General features: G+C 37.7%; 1 protein-coding gene and 1 long non-coding RNA gene across 3 annotated transcripts in view; one reads left to right on the forward strand and one right to left on the reverse strand.

Annotated features, from left to right (window-relative positions):
• Positions 1-8,751: 8,751 nt before the first annotated feature.
• LOC107730193 (uncharacterized) overlaps positions 8,752-17,008 on the reverse strand; it is a 19,899-nt gene continuing 11,642 nt past the window's right edge. The window contains exons 3-4 of the long non-coding RNA XR_001638661.1: positions 16,424-16,431; positions 8,752-8,815 (exon numbers count right to left, since the gene is read on the reverse strand). This is a non-coding gene — a long non-coding RNA (uncharacterized LOC107730193). The remainder of the gene's footprint in view (positions 8,816-16,423; positions 16,432-17,008) is intronic.
• The window catches only part of pde6d (phosphodiesterase 6D, cGMP-specific, rod, delta), a 7,367-nt gene continuing 2,673 nt past the window's right edge, over positions 12,315-17,008 (forward strand). For both annotated transcript variants that reach the window (XM_016540948.1, XM_016540949.1), the window contains exon 1: positions 12,315-12,551. In XM_016540948.1, coding sequence (XP_016396434.1) covers positions 12,502-12,551 — 50 coding nt within the window. In that variant the 5' untranslated portion in view covers positions 12,315-12,501. The remainder of the gene's footprint in view (positions 12,552-17,008) is intronic.

Genomic DNA, 17,008 nt, shown 5'->3' on the forward strand with positions numbered 1-17,008 from the left:
ATGATTTGAGATATAAACAACTCATAAAATATATATTTTTTTGTATTAATACAGTATTAGACAAAATAACTTCAAGATATAACAGGATATAACATACAAACACTAAAATGTATAACAATGATAATCTAAAGGTGGCCACCAATCAGCTCCTGCGCTCTTTCCCATTACTACCAGAAAACATGTCTAGTTTATGGTTCATATAACCTGTCTAGTTTAGATTTAATACTACTGATTCGTTCTTTGAGACCTCAGTACACTATTAGACTTCTGTCTCATTGGACCCTTTATTAACATGCAATTCCCGCAGTTTTTACCTCAGCAGGAGTGAGTCATTGTTCCCCGCTCCTGTTCCCATCTCTCTCAAGACTGATTTCACAGCATCAACAATTCTACAAAACTTTTGGGAGGTTATTAACGACTAAAATTGATACCCGTTTCGCTACATGAGCGGAGAAGAATCAACATGATTGTTTTCTCAAATTAAATTAGCATTTTTGGTCACATTTTTTGATGGATTACACAGTATTGGATTAGGAATGTTGAATGCTGATTTGTTATATTCGGTTTCTCATTTTCTTCATCTGGATCGCAGCATGTTCTCCTGCCACTCAAAAGACAGGTGGATGTGCTTGAGGCTCAACTGACTCATTGTAACTGTAATTATTCTTCTTGCTGTCATAACAAGAATGGATCACCACTCTAACAAATTACACAGCAAAATAAACTGCACTTGAGAGTCAGTTCACTAACAAGGACCACGCCACAACCATGCAGATAATACTTTATTATGATGAAGACAGGTTGAGAGGAAATAGGAAGGGGAAGGGTGTAATGATTCTCTGAACTGGCTGATCAGGGAGTCTTGTCGAGGGAGACTCAGAGTGGGGGCTTCGTCTCTATAGATAATATGTTGGGTTACTAGAAGACCCCCCTGGATGCAGCCTGTGGAATAAAGTGCGGGATGTTAGAGATATAAGGAGAGGAGGGAGGAGGAAGGGGAGGAAGTGGGATGAATGGATGAGTTAGAGGGGGAAGGGTGGGTGGGAACGAGAAACTGAGACAAATGGTTCAGAGAAGGTCAGTTTTGCATAAATAGCTGACGGGGAACAAGCTGATTGGTTGAGGCGTGGCCCTGCTCCCAAACTTTAGTTAACTCATTAACTACATTTTCTTAAAGTTCACTGCAGTGCATTCAGTATTAAGTGGAAAATAATTTGGCTATTTTTACAATAAAATAACAATTAGATTCCTTTGTAAAAATTGTATGATTATTCTATGATCATAGAATTTAAAATCTGTCCAATACATTTTATTTCAAGTCAAACTGAAAAACAATTATATGAAGTTGCTGTGTTTAAATAGTCATCAAATAGAGTGTATGTTGTAGTAAAAAATGCTCTGTGCATACAAATAATATGCAAAAGAGAGTAAACCTGAATAACTTACAAACCTCCCATAATGTGTGCATGATCTCAGTAACATTATGAGAGGTAATGATAACCGACTCTTTGAAGTGAATGAGCACTTCTTCCATTATTGTTCCATTACAGGAATTATACATACTTCAAGTGGATTGCACCTTTATCAAACTAAGCGTTTTTGCTGGCTGGGGCAAAGATGAATGAGAATGTAACAATTTAGTAAATGACTCTTAAAGCAAGCTATTGCACTGAAAATAGCCCTTTTCATACTGCTCGTTGATTCCGGAAAATTGTCGGAAAAATTTCCGGAGTGCCTTCTGTGTGAACGCAAACACGTCCCAGGATTGATCCCGGAAACGGTCCCAGAATGGGGACCTAGTAACATTGCTGGGATCAGTCCCGGAACGAGCCCTATGTGAACAAAAGCCAGGACCAATGCCGTAAAGGGTGTGTGTCGTAGTGATGACGCACGTGATCATGCGACTTTTTTACCGGGTGTTTTGAAGGCAGATCAACGTTCACGACGAAAATATACGTGCTAACTGTAATGAAGCAGAGTTCAGGGAGCTCCTCACAAATATTAACAAATTTATTAGAGATGGGAAATAGTGTGGCAACGACAGTTCATTATAATGTAAATCCTTGAATAACACTCCCTAAAGATGGATCATCCAATGGGAGTGTCCCTTTAAGGCATTCTTGTTTAATATACAGAGGATAAATTATAAATGAATTGCACCCATCAATATTTGCACATGCTTTTTGGGTTGTTTAGCACCTAATTCACTAAATAATTATGCAAATCAATATTTCAGTGCATTCAGCACCTGCTTAAGCTGGATTGTTGGTGGTTGGTGAAAAAGACAGGTTTTTGCACTGAAATGCCACGTGCAAAAACGGCACAACTCTTTGAATAAATTCACCCCATAATTTGTAGAAAGTGGTGAAACCCTGCAAAAAGAAACTGCACTTTTTGCTCCACATGTTTAATGTGTTTCCTCTTAAGATAATTTTTCGCTGAAAGACTGTCAGCGAAAATAATTTCCATTTACCTCTGCATTTCAAATGTAGCTGTGAGAATTGATCTCCATATATATTGTACATAACGCATGTAAAACATTCAGAAATGGATTGCATTATCCCATTTGGACCTGTGCTGAGAAAAAGCTCTTCATTTGTAGTATTCCAGTGTTGTTCTACATGCTTGCATGATTTCATGCTATTGCTGTGGCGAGAATGACAAAGGTTGCTGTGTTATGATTAATTTCAGTATGACAATTTATGTTCAACTGAAAAAAAAAAAGAAGTCTGGAACGACATGCGAGTGAAATAACGATGACAAAATGTTCATTTTTGGGTGAACTATATTCAGTTGGAATGCTCAAATTGTTGTTTTAAACTAGGCTACACTAAAACCCCTCATCTCGAATACCTTGTGTAGTGGAAACCTACTTTGAACTCGTTTAACTAACATTTTAGAAGTAAATATAAACATGTACGAGCAATCATCAACCGGTCTCTGTTATCCCGTTTCCACCGTAACGGTGCTGGATCTCATGCCGGAGCTGGGCTTGTGTTCGGCGGGAGAACTGCGAATCTCAGACCGCCACCCTGAGTTTCACTCATAGCTGTGATTGGCTCCATAACCAGCCCATGAACAAACAGTGCACACCTCTAAGAACATATTTTAACATCCAAAGTAACGAGATTAAGTATTTTAGAAATAAAATGATTTATTTTATGCAATGCATCAGACGTTTCTAATGTTGCCACTCGAGAAGACTGATGCGACACTCGATCGTTTAGGTGACTGACATTGCGTCCCTGTATGTTGTGTCGCATAAAATAAAGAGTTACAGCACAGTTACGATTTTATAGATGAAATAAAACCAATGCAAACCTGTATTCGGCGGCTCCCTCCTGAAGAGGATGAAAAAGCCCGCTCACAGCAGGGTTGCCAGGTTTTCACAGCAAAACCCGCCCAATGGACCTTTTTCACATTTCCGGGTTTCTCAGCAGTAGAGGTCGTCATAGTTGGGTAAACTTCTATAGCAGTGAATGGAAGACTACCACAATTTTATTTTTGCGTTCCCATTTGCTCATAGCAAAGGAAAAACTCCATGATAGTGTTTTCATGACTTTCAAAAAAAGAAAAGAAAAAAACACATGTTTTTTGGCGGGGTTCCCCAGGTAATATTCACATTCCAGGGGCTTAATACCCGTCATTGGTGTGCATTTGACCAGCCACTAACACAAAAACTACCCAACACTGTTGAAAGAAAGAAAGAAATCAGCATTTTAGAGTGTACTGTAACTAAATTCAGTAAACCCCAATTAAATTTTATTTGTCAAACATTTGTATGCTAAATATGCTAACTTTATTTACTACATATAACATGGTGTTTGCAACAGAAACTCTTAAGGCCAATTCACACTGCACCAACAGACGCAGACAAATGGCAAAAGACACATTCGTCTGGTGTACCCTTGTTACCTCTGTGACTTTGGTCAGCACTTGTTTTCGCCGATAGAGCAGGTTGAATCTGCGTTTATCGGTTCTTGGACTGTCTGAAAAGTGACGTAGCCTACTGTAATCTGGTGACTTTCGGCAGTGGTCTGCATCTGTCAGTGCAGTGTGAACTGGCCTTTATAAACCCCAATTCAACAAAACATTAAACTCCCGTTTTATAATTGGCAATGTAATTAAGTTGTGACCAAATGTGTTACAATAACTCAGGGATCCTCAAATCTGGCCCACGGGATCCACTTTCCTGCACAGTTTAGCTCTAACCCTAATCAAACACACCTGAGCATGCTAATCAATGTCTTCAGGGTCATTAGAAAATCACAGGTAGGTGAGTTTGATTAGGGTTGGAGCTAAACTCTGCAGCGCATTGGCCCTCCAGGGCAAGATTTGAGGAACCCTGCAATAACTCATTTTAATTTCGTAAAACCGAGCAAGTAGCAAAAGTATTTTTGTGTGTATGTGACTGTGATGTATGAAAAATCATTAAAACCAACCAGCTTCCTCTTCATCCTTTGCCCATTACAGATACTCATTTTCACAGAAGCTTTTCAGTGACCTTTATCAAAGCTACTGCCGAGAGTCTGAAGACATATGTTAAATACAGCAGTTCTTGAAGCTCAGTCCTGACTCTGCTGACCTTTTAATAAGAGTGTGTTTGAAAACCCTCCAGCACTCATTTCTAAATGGCCTGTTCACCCATATTTGACAATAGCTATGACTAGGAAATACTGTCCTTGATCATATGTATGATTAGGTCCTTAAAATAACCTCGAATTAACCCAGATGTGAGGCTGTCTGGCAAACAGTGCTCTGTGTTCCTAGGCTGTCAAAGCAATGTTCAGAGCCATACCTCTCATTCACTGCTGATAAATTACTATGGCTGCATTTGAAGTATAAAGACATCAAAAGCAATCTGGGTGATTAAATTGCAAGGCTTAAAGGATGCGAAACACACACACAAACAAAAACATCTGAATGCTGATGATGTGATCCAGAGCTATATCTGTAATTCACACCAGCACCGTGCATCTGTTTCTGTTATTTCCCACCAGGGTCAGATAGAGGACCGGTAGCTGCTGGAATTTGAACATAAAGCAAACATTAGGTGGATTTTTGCTGATAAAGCAGATTTTCAGATGCTTTTTTCATACAACCCTTCCACAGAAATTGTAGGTACACACAGCCATTAAGAACACTACATTTGCATTAGTGGTTTCGTTATAGAAAAAAACTTGCATTATGATAAAACAATGAATGTTGCTACATTTTCATTGTACAACAATGAAATGTGTTCACATTATCTATTTATATTTTAGTCATCTCTCATACAGAAATGTGTTTCCATTTTGACAACTTCCTGGAGGCCTATTGAGACTTCTCTCTCTCCTTCAAGAGCTAACATTAGAAGCGGACGCTAAATGTGGATCACTGGGTTCTTTGGGTTTTTAAAGCCATCCCCTTTGTGTAACAAAACATACAGACTAATTATACTTGCAGGATAACTGTAACAATGATATTAAAGTTTATAAGTTTCAGACTAAAATTTCTAACACTAACTCAACTTGGCATTCAAGCTAAATTTCATGAATTCGACACTGTCCTTCAAACTGTACTCAGTATACTTTTTCTTTTCTAGAAGGTCTGCATATCAATTTCCTGTCATCAAATACCCTTAAAATCCCATAGATTTCCTTTGAAAATGTCTGACTGTAACAGCATCTACAGTCTATTTATCTGTCTGTCACTTTTAAAGGCTGTTAAAACTTAAAGGCAAAGCTTGACACACTGTTATTGCTATGGGTGCACTGATATTAACAATTTTGCCAATATATAAGCCAATTTTTTTGGTCAATAAATGGCTGATATTACAGTTTTTCTCATTTGCTTTATCTAATTTTTCTTAGCCTTTCTTAACATTCTGTTAACCGTAAGTCTTGTTTTATGGGACATTACAACTCTATTGCATGTCTACAAAATGTTATATACATACACAGAAAATGTAACTCATCCAAAACATTTATTTCATGATTCAAAACCTATAGTTATTGTGTCAGTAAATTGGCCAATGCCACCAAAATGAAAAGTTTTCTGTCTGAATGCTGTTTTGTGAAAGTCTTCCGTGAAATACTTTTATTTTTGTAACAATGCATTGCATATAAACAAACCATTCCATGTCACAGATATTTATGGAATATAAATGTCTGACAGATTTTGATATTTGAAAGGATAATTATGTGATGGCTCAAACAATTAAATAATGTTTAGAAACTGTGAAGAGTATGACAGTTTCACTGAGAATTAATTCAGTTTTGATCAGCAAACCAGTTTTGTACACATTTCAAAACACATGCAATTTGCTTATATAATTAATAAATTTAAATTTGGTGTAATGCTCAGTGAACATTGAACTAAGAATTTTATTCCACTGGCAGAATCAGGACTAATATAACAGCTAATGTCGTCTAAGCGACTGGAAACAAGACAATAATTATAACTGCAACACTGGATGGGACTTGCATGGGGAAAGGGGACAAAAATAGTTCTGATGAAAAAGCTTTCTGTTCTGATTAGTAACAGTTAGCTGCCTGACAAATGGGGGTTTTATCTGTTTTACTGTTATCACATTGGACAGATCCAAATGTAAATCAGCAAATAACATTTTATTTTCATTTTAGTTTCACAGATCAGATGCAATGCTTCATACTAGCAAATGTCTTGATAAAAAAGTGGTAAAATAATATGATATGCTGAATGTGTGGATATGTCTAAAAGCTTTAATAGTTTCACACAAGTCTCTGTGGACACTATAATCTGTCTTCTTTTTTAGACTACATGCAATATGATTGGTCTTTGCTGCTCGATAACTCCAGGTAACGAGCTGTCTAATAGAGAAGTCACAGTCTGCTTATCTTCCAGCTGCAACACTCTCTTTTAATGAGCTTTACCTAATTTCCTGCCTTTTTTATGCGCTCTCCCATTTAGCCACTGCAAGCCCTTTTCACACACTCTATTTCCTGTTCAGCTCCATTTCCAGTCAACATTAGAGCTAATTCTAGCATCATTTCTCCCTGGAAGAGAGAAGTGTAAATGATAATGGATAATTTGGTCATTTTGTCAGCGATAACTTACCCAAATTGACATAAGTTGTGTGCAAAAGATACATACAAGAAAAAACTTTGAATTGTTCATGTCAGAACCGGACCTTCTGCTCAGGATTCGAAGAGTCACAATGGACTCACACTGGCCGTGTGAGAGCTGTTATTCAGCTCTAGTATTCCCTCAAACAGTATGAATAGTCTTTATTCTCCATTCACTCAAAAAGAAAATTATTTCATGGGGTGAACAGCAAAAAGGCACACGTGTGGCCAAAACTGAGTGCAATCGACTGGCTAATTTCTCATTAAAATCTCCATATTTTTTTTCTTGTTTATCTATAAGCCAGTCATAGCAGTCAAAGTGTGGGTGGTTGCTGGTGTTTTTTGTAGTTGTGAGGGCATTGCTAGGGTCTTCTGGGTGGATGCTGGATTATTAGGGTAGATGTTTATTAGGGTGTTTTGGGTGCTTGCTAAGCAGTTCCTAGGGTGCTCTGGGTGGTTGCTAAGTGGTTGTTATGGTGTTCTGTGGGGTTGTAAGGGCGTAGCCATTTGGTGGGGTGTTCTGAGTAGTGACTATGTGGTTTCTTGGATTTTCTGAGTGGGTGCTAGGGTGTTGCTATGCGGTTGTTATGTATGATAACTAGACAGTTGTGTGATGCAGTTACTAAGGTGTTTCTAGGTGTTCTGGATATTTGCTAGGGTTTTTTGTGTCATTGCTAAGGCAGATTCTAGGGTGTTTCTAGGTGGTTGCCATGGTGTGCTGGGTGGTTGCTAGGCAGATGTTAGGGTGTTGCTATGCAGTTGCTAGGACATTTTGTGTGGTTGCTTGGCGGTTTCTAGGGTGTTGCTTTGTAGGTACTCGTTACTTAGGGTGCGTCTCAATCAGCTCCCTTGTTCAGTAGTCAGGGCACTGATCAGGGAGTCGGCCATTTTAAGGGCTGTCTCAATCGCGAAATCCTTTAAGTTCACTGGAACGTTCGCTCCCTGAAAAATCCCACAATGCACCGCAAAAACTAGGGAGCATCGGCGCTCACTATGCTCCCTTACCGGAAATAACGTCACATTTCTGAAGCGTGAAACATAAACCACACGAGCCAACTCGATAAATATAATGACGTGTGACAGAAGATTTGAAAAGACAAACCATTTTTAGTACATTTCAACATAAACACACATCGCTAGACAGGAATTGAACACATCTAATTAACATTTATAATTAATATTCGGCTGAAATGTAAGAACATGTAACAGAATGATGTGTTTAAAGAGAATAAAAAATAATATAAAAATTAGATTGGTCCTACATGTTGTTTATTAATTCCAGTGATGACGTTCTATTATGTTGTCCGTTGACGCTGTACGTAATCGTGTCACTGGAATTCGAGTGATCACTGTCCCAACCATAGACTGTATAAAAAGATGGACGACGCACCTTCAATCTCTTCCATTGAAGAAAAGTGAAGCCGCCATTGTCCCAACAGGGCGCGGCCATATTGCGCTGATTTGGAACCGGAGTCTGCGCAGTAGAGAACTCGGGACCAGAGTCTGCGCAGTTGCGAGCGAAGTGGAGCCGCGTCTGCTCAAAGTGGGCAGAGCCGGCCGTAGCCATCTTGGCAGCGAGTCACCGTGCGTCGCTCCCGGATAATCGAAAATGGGCAAAAAGGTGGGAGCTGGTTGCTACGAGAGAGAGAGCGGGAGGTTGCCGCTTGGTTAAAATAAGGTAAATACAACTCCAATATCCTCCTAAAGATCCCGAAAAAGTCCTTTGGCGCCTCAGATCACTCAGAGAAGCTGTCAGACTCAGCTGTCAATCATGACGTCACACTCCCGTTTTTATAGCATCACTTAACTAACTAAAGCCAAAATTATTTAAAAAACGAACACTGGAACTTACATCAGCGTGATAAAATCTACATCAAATGACAAAAGCCATTAACAAAAAAAATTATTTGAAGTGAAATTTAATTATTTCGTTTGTCCCATGTCCCATTAGATTGCATGGAGAGGGCGGGGTTTATGACCTATACTGGGACCAGCCACCTGGGGGCGATCGAAACGCAATGGCTTCACTTTTTAAGACTCCTGCGGCACACTTGGTCCCAACGTGCAGTGAGTCAGGGAACTTACCAGTGCCCGAATTCGTGTACACGATCTACTGATTCACGAGCTCGGGAGCTGAATTGAGACGCACCATGATCTGGCAGGTTACGGGTGTTCTGGGCGGTTGCTAGGCAGATGTTAGAGTGTTGCTTTGAAGTTGCTAGGGCATTCTGTATGGTTGCTTGGCAGTTTTGCTAGGGCATTGCTTTGTAGTTATTAGGGTGTTTCTAGTATGTTCTGGGTGGTTACGAGGGGGTTGCTATGCAGTTGCTAGAAAGTTCTGGGTGGTTGCTATGGTGTTCTGAATGGTAGCTAGGCTGTTGCTAGGGTGTCTTGGGTGGTTGCTAGGTAGTTGCAGAAAGATAGATAGATTCTCTTCAATCTTGCATGTTTTAAAATATCCCAAAAGCAATTAAATGTTTTGATGTGATATGATGTTAAAGAGATTACCACACTGAACAACGGTGCAAAATATCACAGTGCAAAATATCACAGTTTCCTGGGAACTGGTAATGCGATTTTTGTCTTTTGTCTACTTTTATGTTGTTTTTCCAATAAATTATCTGAGCAGCTGCAGCTTTGACATCATAAAACAGCATTACATGTGTGAGGCTGGGTTCAGCACTGTCTTTTATGTAATGGCCTCAGTGCTCTGAACTGTCATGATAACAACCACAAAAGCAAATCTCAGTTCAAAGAACTGGAATAACATGAAACTTTCAAATGAAACGTATTTATTGAAAACAGCAGATGATGAAATTTACTGAATGTAATTCTTAAAAGAGTATACTGCTTAAAAATAGATCAGTTAGTCAATGTAAATATGTAGTAAAACATGCACTGCTTATTTTATATGAAGTGTATAGAGGATGAAAGCAGGCTTATGTGCCCCTCCAGGGCCTTTTCAGATGGAGGACTGTTAAAAAAAAATGGAGAGTTACTATGTGGTATACGTCAGGCTTGTCTCAATTTTTGTGTGCATTCTTATCACACCACCTTTGAAATGAGGCCTAATCATGCATTAAAGAGGAGGTGAAAGGTGTAATTATTAATTGAACAGCTCGAGTCTAAGTTCGTCGAGTGATGAGTTTGTGGTGTAGAGGATCTCTGCTCCTGTCTTTCATATGACATCATTCTCCATCACTAATTCAACTGACACTGACCAGAACAACATTTGACACTTGACAGAATTTCAGTAAGAGAACATTTAGCTCAATGCAAAGCTCAGCTGCTTGAAAAATAATAAAAATGCGAGCGTGTACTTTCTGGCAAAATGTCTCATTGGAGGAGTTTTCCTGACCATTAAAAATGTTTTTTTAACCTATCAATCAGGAACTTTTAAACTTCATAGTGTTTGTGTAATATTTATGCCAGTTTGTAAGTCTAAGAACACGCATCTTCTCTTTTAAATGCAGAGTGTACAGTCCTATTTGTGGTCAAGCAGTCTCACTGAAAGATGCAATGTCAAATGTAGTATTTGTAAGGGGAAAAAATACATCCATGCACAAGTATATTTCAAGTTGCTGGGAGAAGCAGAGACAGCAATTTATGTAATAAATTGCATGGGATTTTGCAGACCACTGCAGAGACATAAGATTTACTGTTACCGTATTGTCCCGAATATAAGACGATATTTTTTTCTTGGAAATACATCTGAAAAAACGCGGTCGTCTTATATTCAGGGTCTAGACTTTGACATGTCAATAATACACCCACAACACTAGGTGGCGCCAAATGCGCATAAAACGAGTGTGCCATGAAATACGTAATGTAATGCGTGTTGTAAAGATCGCGAGTAAAAACAAAAGAAAAAGAAAAGTCGTCTTATAATCGGGGTCGTCTTATATTCGGGCTAATACGGTAATATAAGGGCTTTCTGCTCCTAGTTTCTCATCCTTTCAATCTTGGCTGTGATATCTCTGAAATAGCAGACCTGTGTTTGATGAAGGATCATATATTTCCATTGTAATACAGGCTGTAGATTTTTTTTTTTTTTTGATGAATGATTAAGAGTCCATGAACTTCCAGTAATTACTTAGTTCGTGATTTCTTTTTTTAAAATAAAATGTTCAGTGCAAACTATTGCACTGAACATTGCTTGTATTACCGCACCACCCCCTGGTCACACTCTGCCATTACAGGTCCTCTCTGCATAATATAATATAATAAAGTGCTTGTAGTGTAGCGCTGAGTAGAGCAGAGACATGGGGAATACATTTTGTAATACAGATATCTGTGGTTTTACATGACCACTCTCTTCAGTCACAAGGAGAGCATTTTGAGACTTGTTCATAAATTGCACAGATATAGCCATCATTATTTCCTGTGCTGGTTTTTGCTTAGCCACAGGGCTTCTTTTAGACATATAATTTGCACAGAGCTTTCATAATATAGTAAACTGCTTTTACAGACTACATGTGTGTTGTGAAGAGAAACTGATTTGCAAATTCTGCTGTTAACACAGCTTGGCTCTGTTGACATATGACATATGAGTTTTACAACAACAACAATAATGATGATGATAATAATGATATATAGGCCAACATCTCTGCCCTGCTCTGAACAACATTACAAGCACGCAGTTTATATTAAGATGAGCCTTTCTATTATTGTGTTAATATTAAGAAAAAAATATAACTTGTAGAGAATATATTTTATTTTATTTTGAAATATATCGTAAAGTATAAAATGGAGTACGTTCAAAGATGGTTAACCCATTGAAGGGCTCATTAGTCTATATGCTCCAGCATCTTTTTGTCTGAACTACTTAGCCGCATGTTTGTTATCACAATTCAAATTCAATTCAAAATATTTTATATAAAGAGAACAATCTGAACGTACACTGGCCTCCTTTATAGTCCACTATCCATAAATGGAGCGTTATTCATCTGAATTGTATTTATATGTTATCCCCGGTCAGTTCCTCATGAAGCGCCTTATTTATTCCATAGCAAATATAGTACAGATAACTTTTATGTCACACACGCGCTTCCGTTCTGTTGCGTTCGAAGGACGTTTGAGGGGTTGCCATCGGTGACGCGTCCCTACGCAACCAAACCCCGCCCTGGTTCTCGCATCTCCGCTATGATTGGTGCATTTAATCCAGGTCTTCGAAAATTCGCAAGATGATTGGTCGAACCAGCTGTCAGTCTCCCACAAAAATCTATTTACAGTAGGTTGTGAGCGGATCGAGTGTATCCGTTCAGATTAAAGCTGGATCTCACTGAAACTAAAAGCCTTTCGAGGTAGATTTTGTGTAGTTTACAAGCTGTTTTGTCCGATATTTATTAGTTATTCCTCGACGGAACGTTTTAATTCGCCTATTTTCTTCTGCTGAAGCTGAAGATCGAGGGAAAAGATGTCTTCGGAAGAAGACAGAGCGAAGGAGATTCTAAAGGGGTTTAAACTGTATCCTTAAGTGATGATGGGACAGATTAGCCAACTAGCTTCAAACCTCAAACTCACACAATTTTGCATCTTTATTCAGGTGTTAATCTGGAATAAGTAATTTAACGGTTATGAAACCAGGACTTTAGTATTAATTGATGCTGTATGAGATGCTGGTTACAGTTAGCAGGACAAACTGGGAGGTGAACTAGTGTCATATTATGTTATGCTTTCTTGGTCATTATGACCGAGACTTGATTTCAGTTTCAACAATATCCATCTATAAATCCAAATGCCTTTTATTTGAACAAACAACTACAGGCTTTTGTGTGTCTGTGGTGGCAGACTGTCTGTCCACTCATTTTGGATGTATCAACACTTTTAAACATCCAATTGAGTTTTTAAACTGTTTTCCTTAAGTTTTGTTGCGGTATATATGAGAAGTTTATTTGCTATGTAGTGTGTGAATGAATAGATGGTGTAATTTCTCTAATCCAGATTACGTCTGTGTTATTCTATAAATTGTACAAATATACATGTTTTTGTTAATGTGCATACCTGGATTAATGAGTTACTGGCATATGAATTGTAATTTACTAGTGCAGTTAATCATATCGAAGTAAGTAATTTCAAAGCAGTCTGGTGGTGTTTATTAGATTATGTCTGTCCACTCATTTTGGATGTATCAACACTTTGAAACATCCAATTGAGTTTTTAAACTGTTTTCCTTAAGTTTTGTTGCGGTATATATGAGAAGTTTATTTACTATGTAGTGTGTGAATGAATAGATGGTGTAATTTCTCTATTCCAGATTACGTCTGTGTTATTCTATAAATTGTACAAATATACATGTTTTTGTTAATGTGCATACCTGGATTAATGAGTTACTGGCATATGAATTGTAATTTACTAGTGCAGTTAATCATATCGAAGTAAGTAATTTCAAAGCAGTCTGGTGGTGTTTATTAGATTATAGACACTTTCAGGTAAAATTCCCACTAAGTTTTACATTTATTTGAGCATATCAGCATCAGTAACTAACTGTGGGATGTTGTTATTTCCTTCAGATGAACGTTTGGCTAATGTTCACATGGGCTTCAGGATACTATGTGACTATCAGGCACCTGATTCTTGGGATCAGGTGCATTAGACAGGTGAAATCTCCTCACACAGTTTGTGCCTGCCATCACGATTACATAACATTGGCTAGTGTTTCTATAATAGGCTCTGTAAATCTGACGAGAATAATCACACTAGCACCAGAACCCTCTGATGGGGTGAAAATGGCCACGTCTGGAACATTTGGACTGCCTTGTGTCAGTCCTGATGTACACTGTTTTATAAATATTTCTTCACGTAGACATGGGTCTACCCTGTGTGACCTTCTCTGGGAAAGCAAGGGTTTGTCTTACAGGCTGGTAATTCTTAAATCCTTGATTTGAAAGGACAGGGATTTGCTGCCTTATGCTCCTCACATCCAACTGCTTTGAGGCAAAGCTGTGGAAAATGATTAAAACTTATAAATGTTTGTCTTTTAATGAAAGGTTTGTGAATGATGGTGTTGAAAGTCTGTAAGGAAATATTTTGGATTTACACTGTTGTTCAAAACATTTGGGGTCATGAAGTTTTTAAAAAAAAAAAAATTAATACTTTTATTCAGCAAAGCTACAAATTACAAAGCAAAGTATTACATTTCTCAAAACTGACAGTATAAATGTTACAAAATAACTTTTTTGAACTTTCTGTTTATCAAAGAATCCCAAAGAAATGCATTTTGGTTTCTACAAAAAATATTAAGTAGCGCAACTGTTTTTAACAATGTTAATAATAAGAAATGTTTCTTGAGCACCAAATCAGCATATTAGAAAGATTTCTGAAGGATCACGTGGCACTGAAGACTGGAGTAATGGCTGCTCAAAATTCAGCTTTGCCATCACAGGAATAAATAAAATTATAATAATATTTCATAACATTACTGTTTTTACTATATTTTTGTTTAAATAAATGCAGCCTTGTTGAGCAGAAGAGACGTCTTTCAAAAACAACCCCAAACTTTTGAATGGTAGTGTACGGTAGAATGTATGGATAAAACATTCAGCTTTCGTTTTAGGTAGAATATTGAAACTTTGTACTGTAGTAGTTGTTCAGAGTAAACTGGAGCATGGGCTGATATGCCATAGATATCACTACCTATTTAGAAACATGCTTTTATGCATAATGTCTATTATTGCATTGGCCCTGCATCATTTTAGAGCTCAGCTTTTTTTTTTTACTAAATTTGTGTCGTCTTAGTATAGCACAGCTCTTTGTAGCAGCATGAATCTGGTACAATGTAGTTACGCAGCACAAATGGATTTTCAAAGGCTGGTCATTGCAATTTTATCTCCAAGCTTCATCATATTTGCCCTGTGTAGTTTTTTTTTTTGTTTTTTTTTCCAGTGTGCCCCAGAGGTTACTGTGTGCAAAGCACCATACCCTTGAGTGGCTACAAAAAAAACCCCACTGACTTAAATGATGAAAAATACAAATATTGTATTTGTGTGCCAAACTATGTTTGTTAGAAGCATTTAGAGATATTGAAGGTGTGTGAATTTTGTGTGCTTGTTGCCATGTCTTTCAAGACTAGTTTTCTGTTCCTCTTCCAGGAACACAGTACTGTACTATTTTTTGGTAAATCGTTAGAACTAACTAACATAGCCTTCACTGCCAACATTTTTAATAAGGCAAAATGTGATGCGTTTGATGTACTGATATTTTTATGTTATTATTATTATTAAACTACACAGTTACTGTAGCTCTTTTGCACCAGTAACAACACTGGAAATGGCAACAATATGCAACAATGGATGACTTTTTAAATATGAATGTGGCTTCCATGAAAGCATTGGCGCCGAAGGGACTAATTACCTTGACAGTGTTTGTGAGTAAAAGGGTCTCTCCCCTGCGACTCTCTCGGTGTGCTCAGCAGGTGAGATCCCACAGACATCTGTCACCAATAATCTCAAATGCAGTCGCCTGGTTCATCAGATACAGAGCCTGACACTTTAAGGGAGTAGTTACTCATTTTTAGTATCTTCAGCTGTTGGCATCTAAATTCAGGGTGAAATATATCACAGGATATAGCACATAAAATTGATTGGAAATACAAGAATGCCTTACTAAGTCTGGAATTTGCTTAATTGATGTTTAAGCACATTAATATGAGTGTAAAATGTAGTTATTTTTGTAGTCTATACATTGTGTATGAAGATATGGGATCTGTTAAGCAAAGTTAACATTGAATAATTTAATTTGGTTCAGTTTGGTCATTTTGTAAAAGGAATATATATAGATCAGCTTCTTGGCTGGACTGAGAATGAATCCTGGGTCATGCTTCTGGTTATTTGTGTTTTGGGATTCATTTCAAGTATTTTAATGCTTCAGAATAGTTCCATATAAAATCGAGTCTCCATAAGAAAGAGAAGAACTAAATAATAAATAAGAAAATAAAATATTATATTGATATAATTCATATAAATATTATTAATATAAATAAATCATTTTATTATGGCTGCAGTGTCAGTAATATTTTCTTTTTTGATGAAGGATTTTTATGATAAGCCCTTTTTATTCCTTCAGGAACAACTTGGGGATTTGCATTTGTTAAGGAGCATTTATGTGTCACTATTAATGCTTGAAAGGTAGATTAGGATTAGTGATACATGTAGCACACTTATGCAGCCCTGACTGAGGTCTCATAGGGTTGGTAACTAGGGGCCTGTAATGACACATGCAGCCTTGTGTGAGTGTGCTTTAGCAGCCTAAAAGGCTCATACAGGTGGTCTGAAGATGAAGAGGTCAGATGTCATTGACACAGAGTACAGGACATTGTCACAAACCATTGTTTAACAGACAGATCAGGCTGTTTTTAGACTTCAAGTGTGGTCTGTTTCTGTTAGCTTTGCTGGTATTGTTTGCATTTGTGATTTATAACAAATTGCTGCTCAATGTAATAATTAGATAGAAACTCTTGAATTTAGACATCATTTCAAGGAATAGTTCACCCATCATGTGTTTCGAGAAATACTCACTTTCTTCCGTGGAACATAAAAAGAACGAGCAAGATATTTACTGAATTTAAACTTAAAGTCACCATGAAATCAAAATACTGTAGTATTTATTATAAATAATTTATCCGTGCACTTCATAATTTTTTTTTAATTCATGTGCCCTCGTAATCTTTAATCAAAAACGTTAACCTCCCCTCCCCGACTCATCTTCTCTTCTGGTCACGAGCTATGGCGCAAGGGCGGAGCTAGTGACGTGAGGGGTAAACGCTGGGATAAACGACAGGAGGAAAGCTGAAGCTGATGCTTCACTTTATAGCACTGACATTAGTCATGAGGGAGTACATTACCCCTAAACATTGAAAAGATATTAGGATATTACGACATTACTCTTAGGACATCGCAAACAAATTTTTTTCATGAATATGACTT

This window comes from Sinocyclocheilus rhinocerous, unplaced genomic scaffold (assembly GCF_001515625.1).
Source record: "Sinocyclocheilus rhinocerous isolate Xijiao unplaced genomic scaffold, SAMN03320098_v1.1 scaffold6601, whole genome shotgun sequence".
NCBI classification, from domain to species: Eukaryota; Metazoa; Chordata; class Actinopteri; order Cypriniformes; family Cyprinidae; genus Sinocyclocheilus; species Sinocyclocheilus rhinocerous.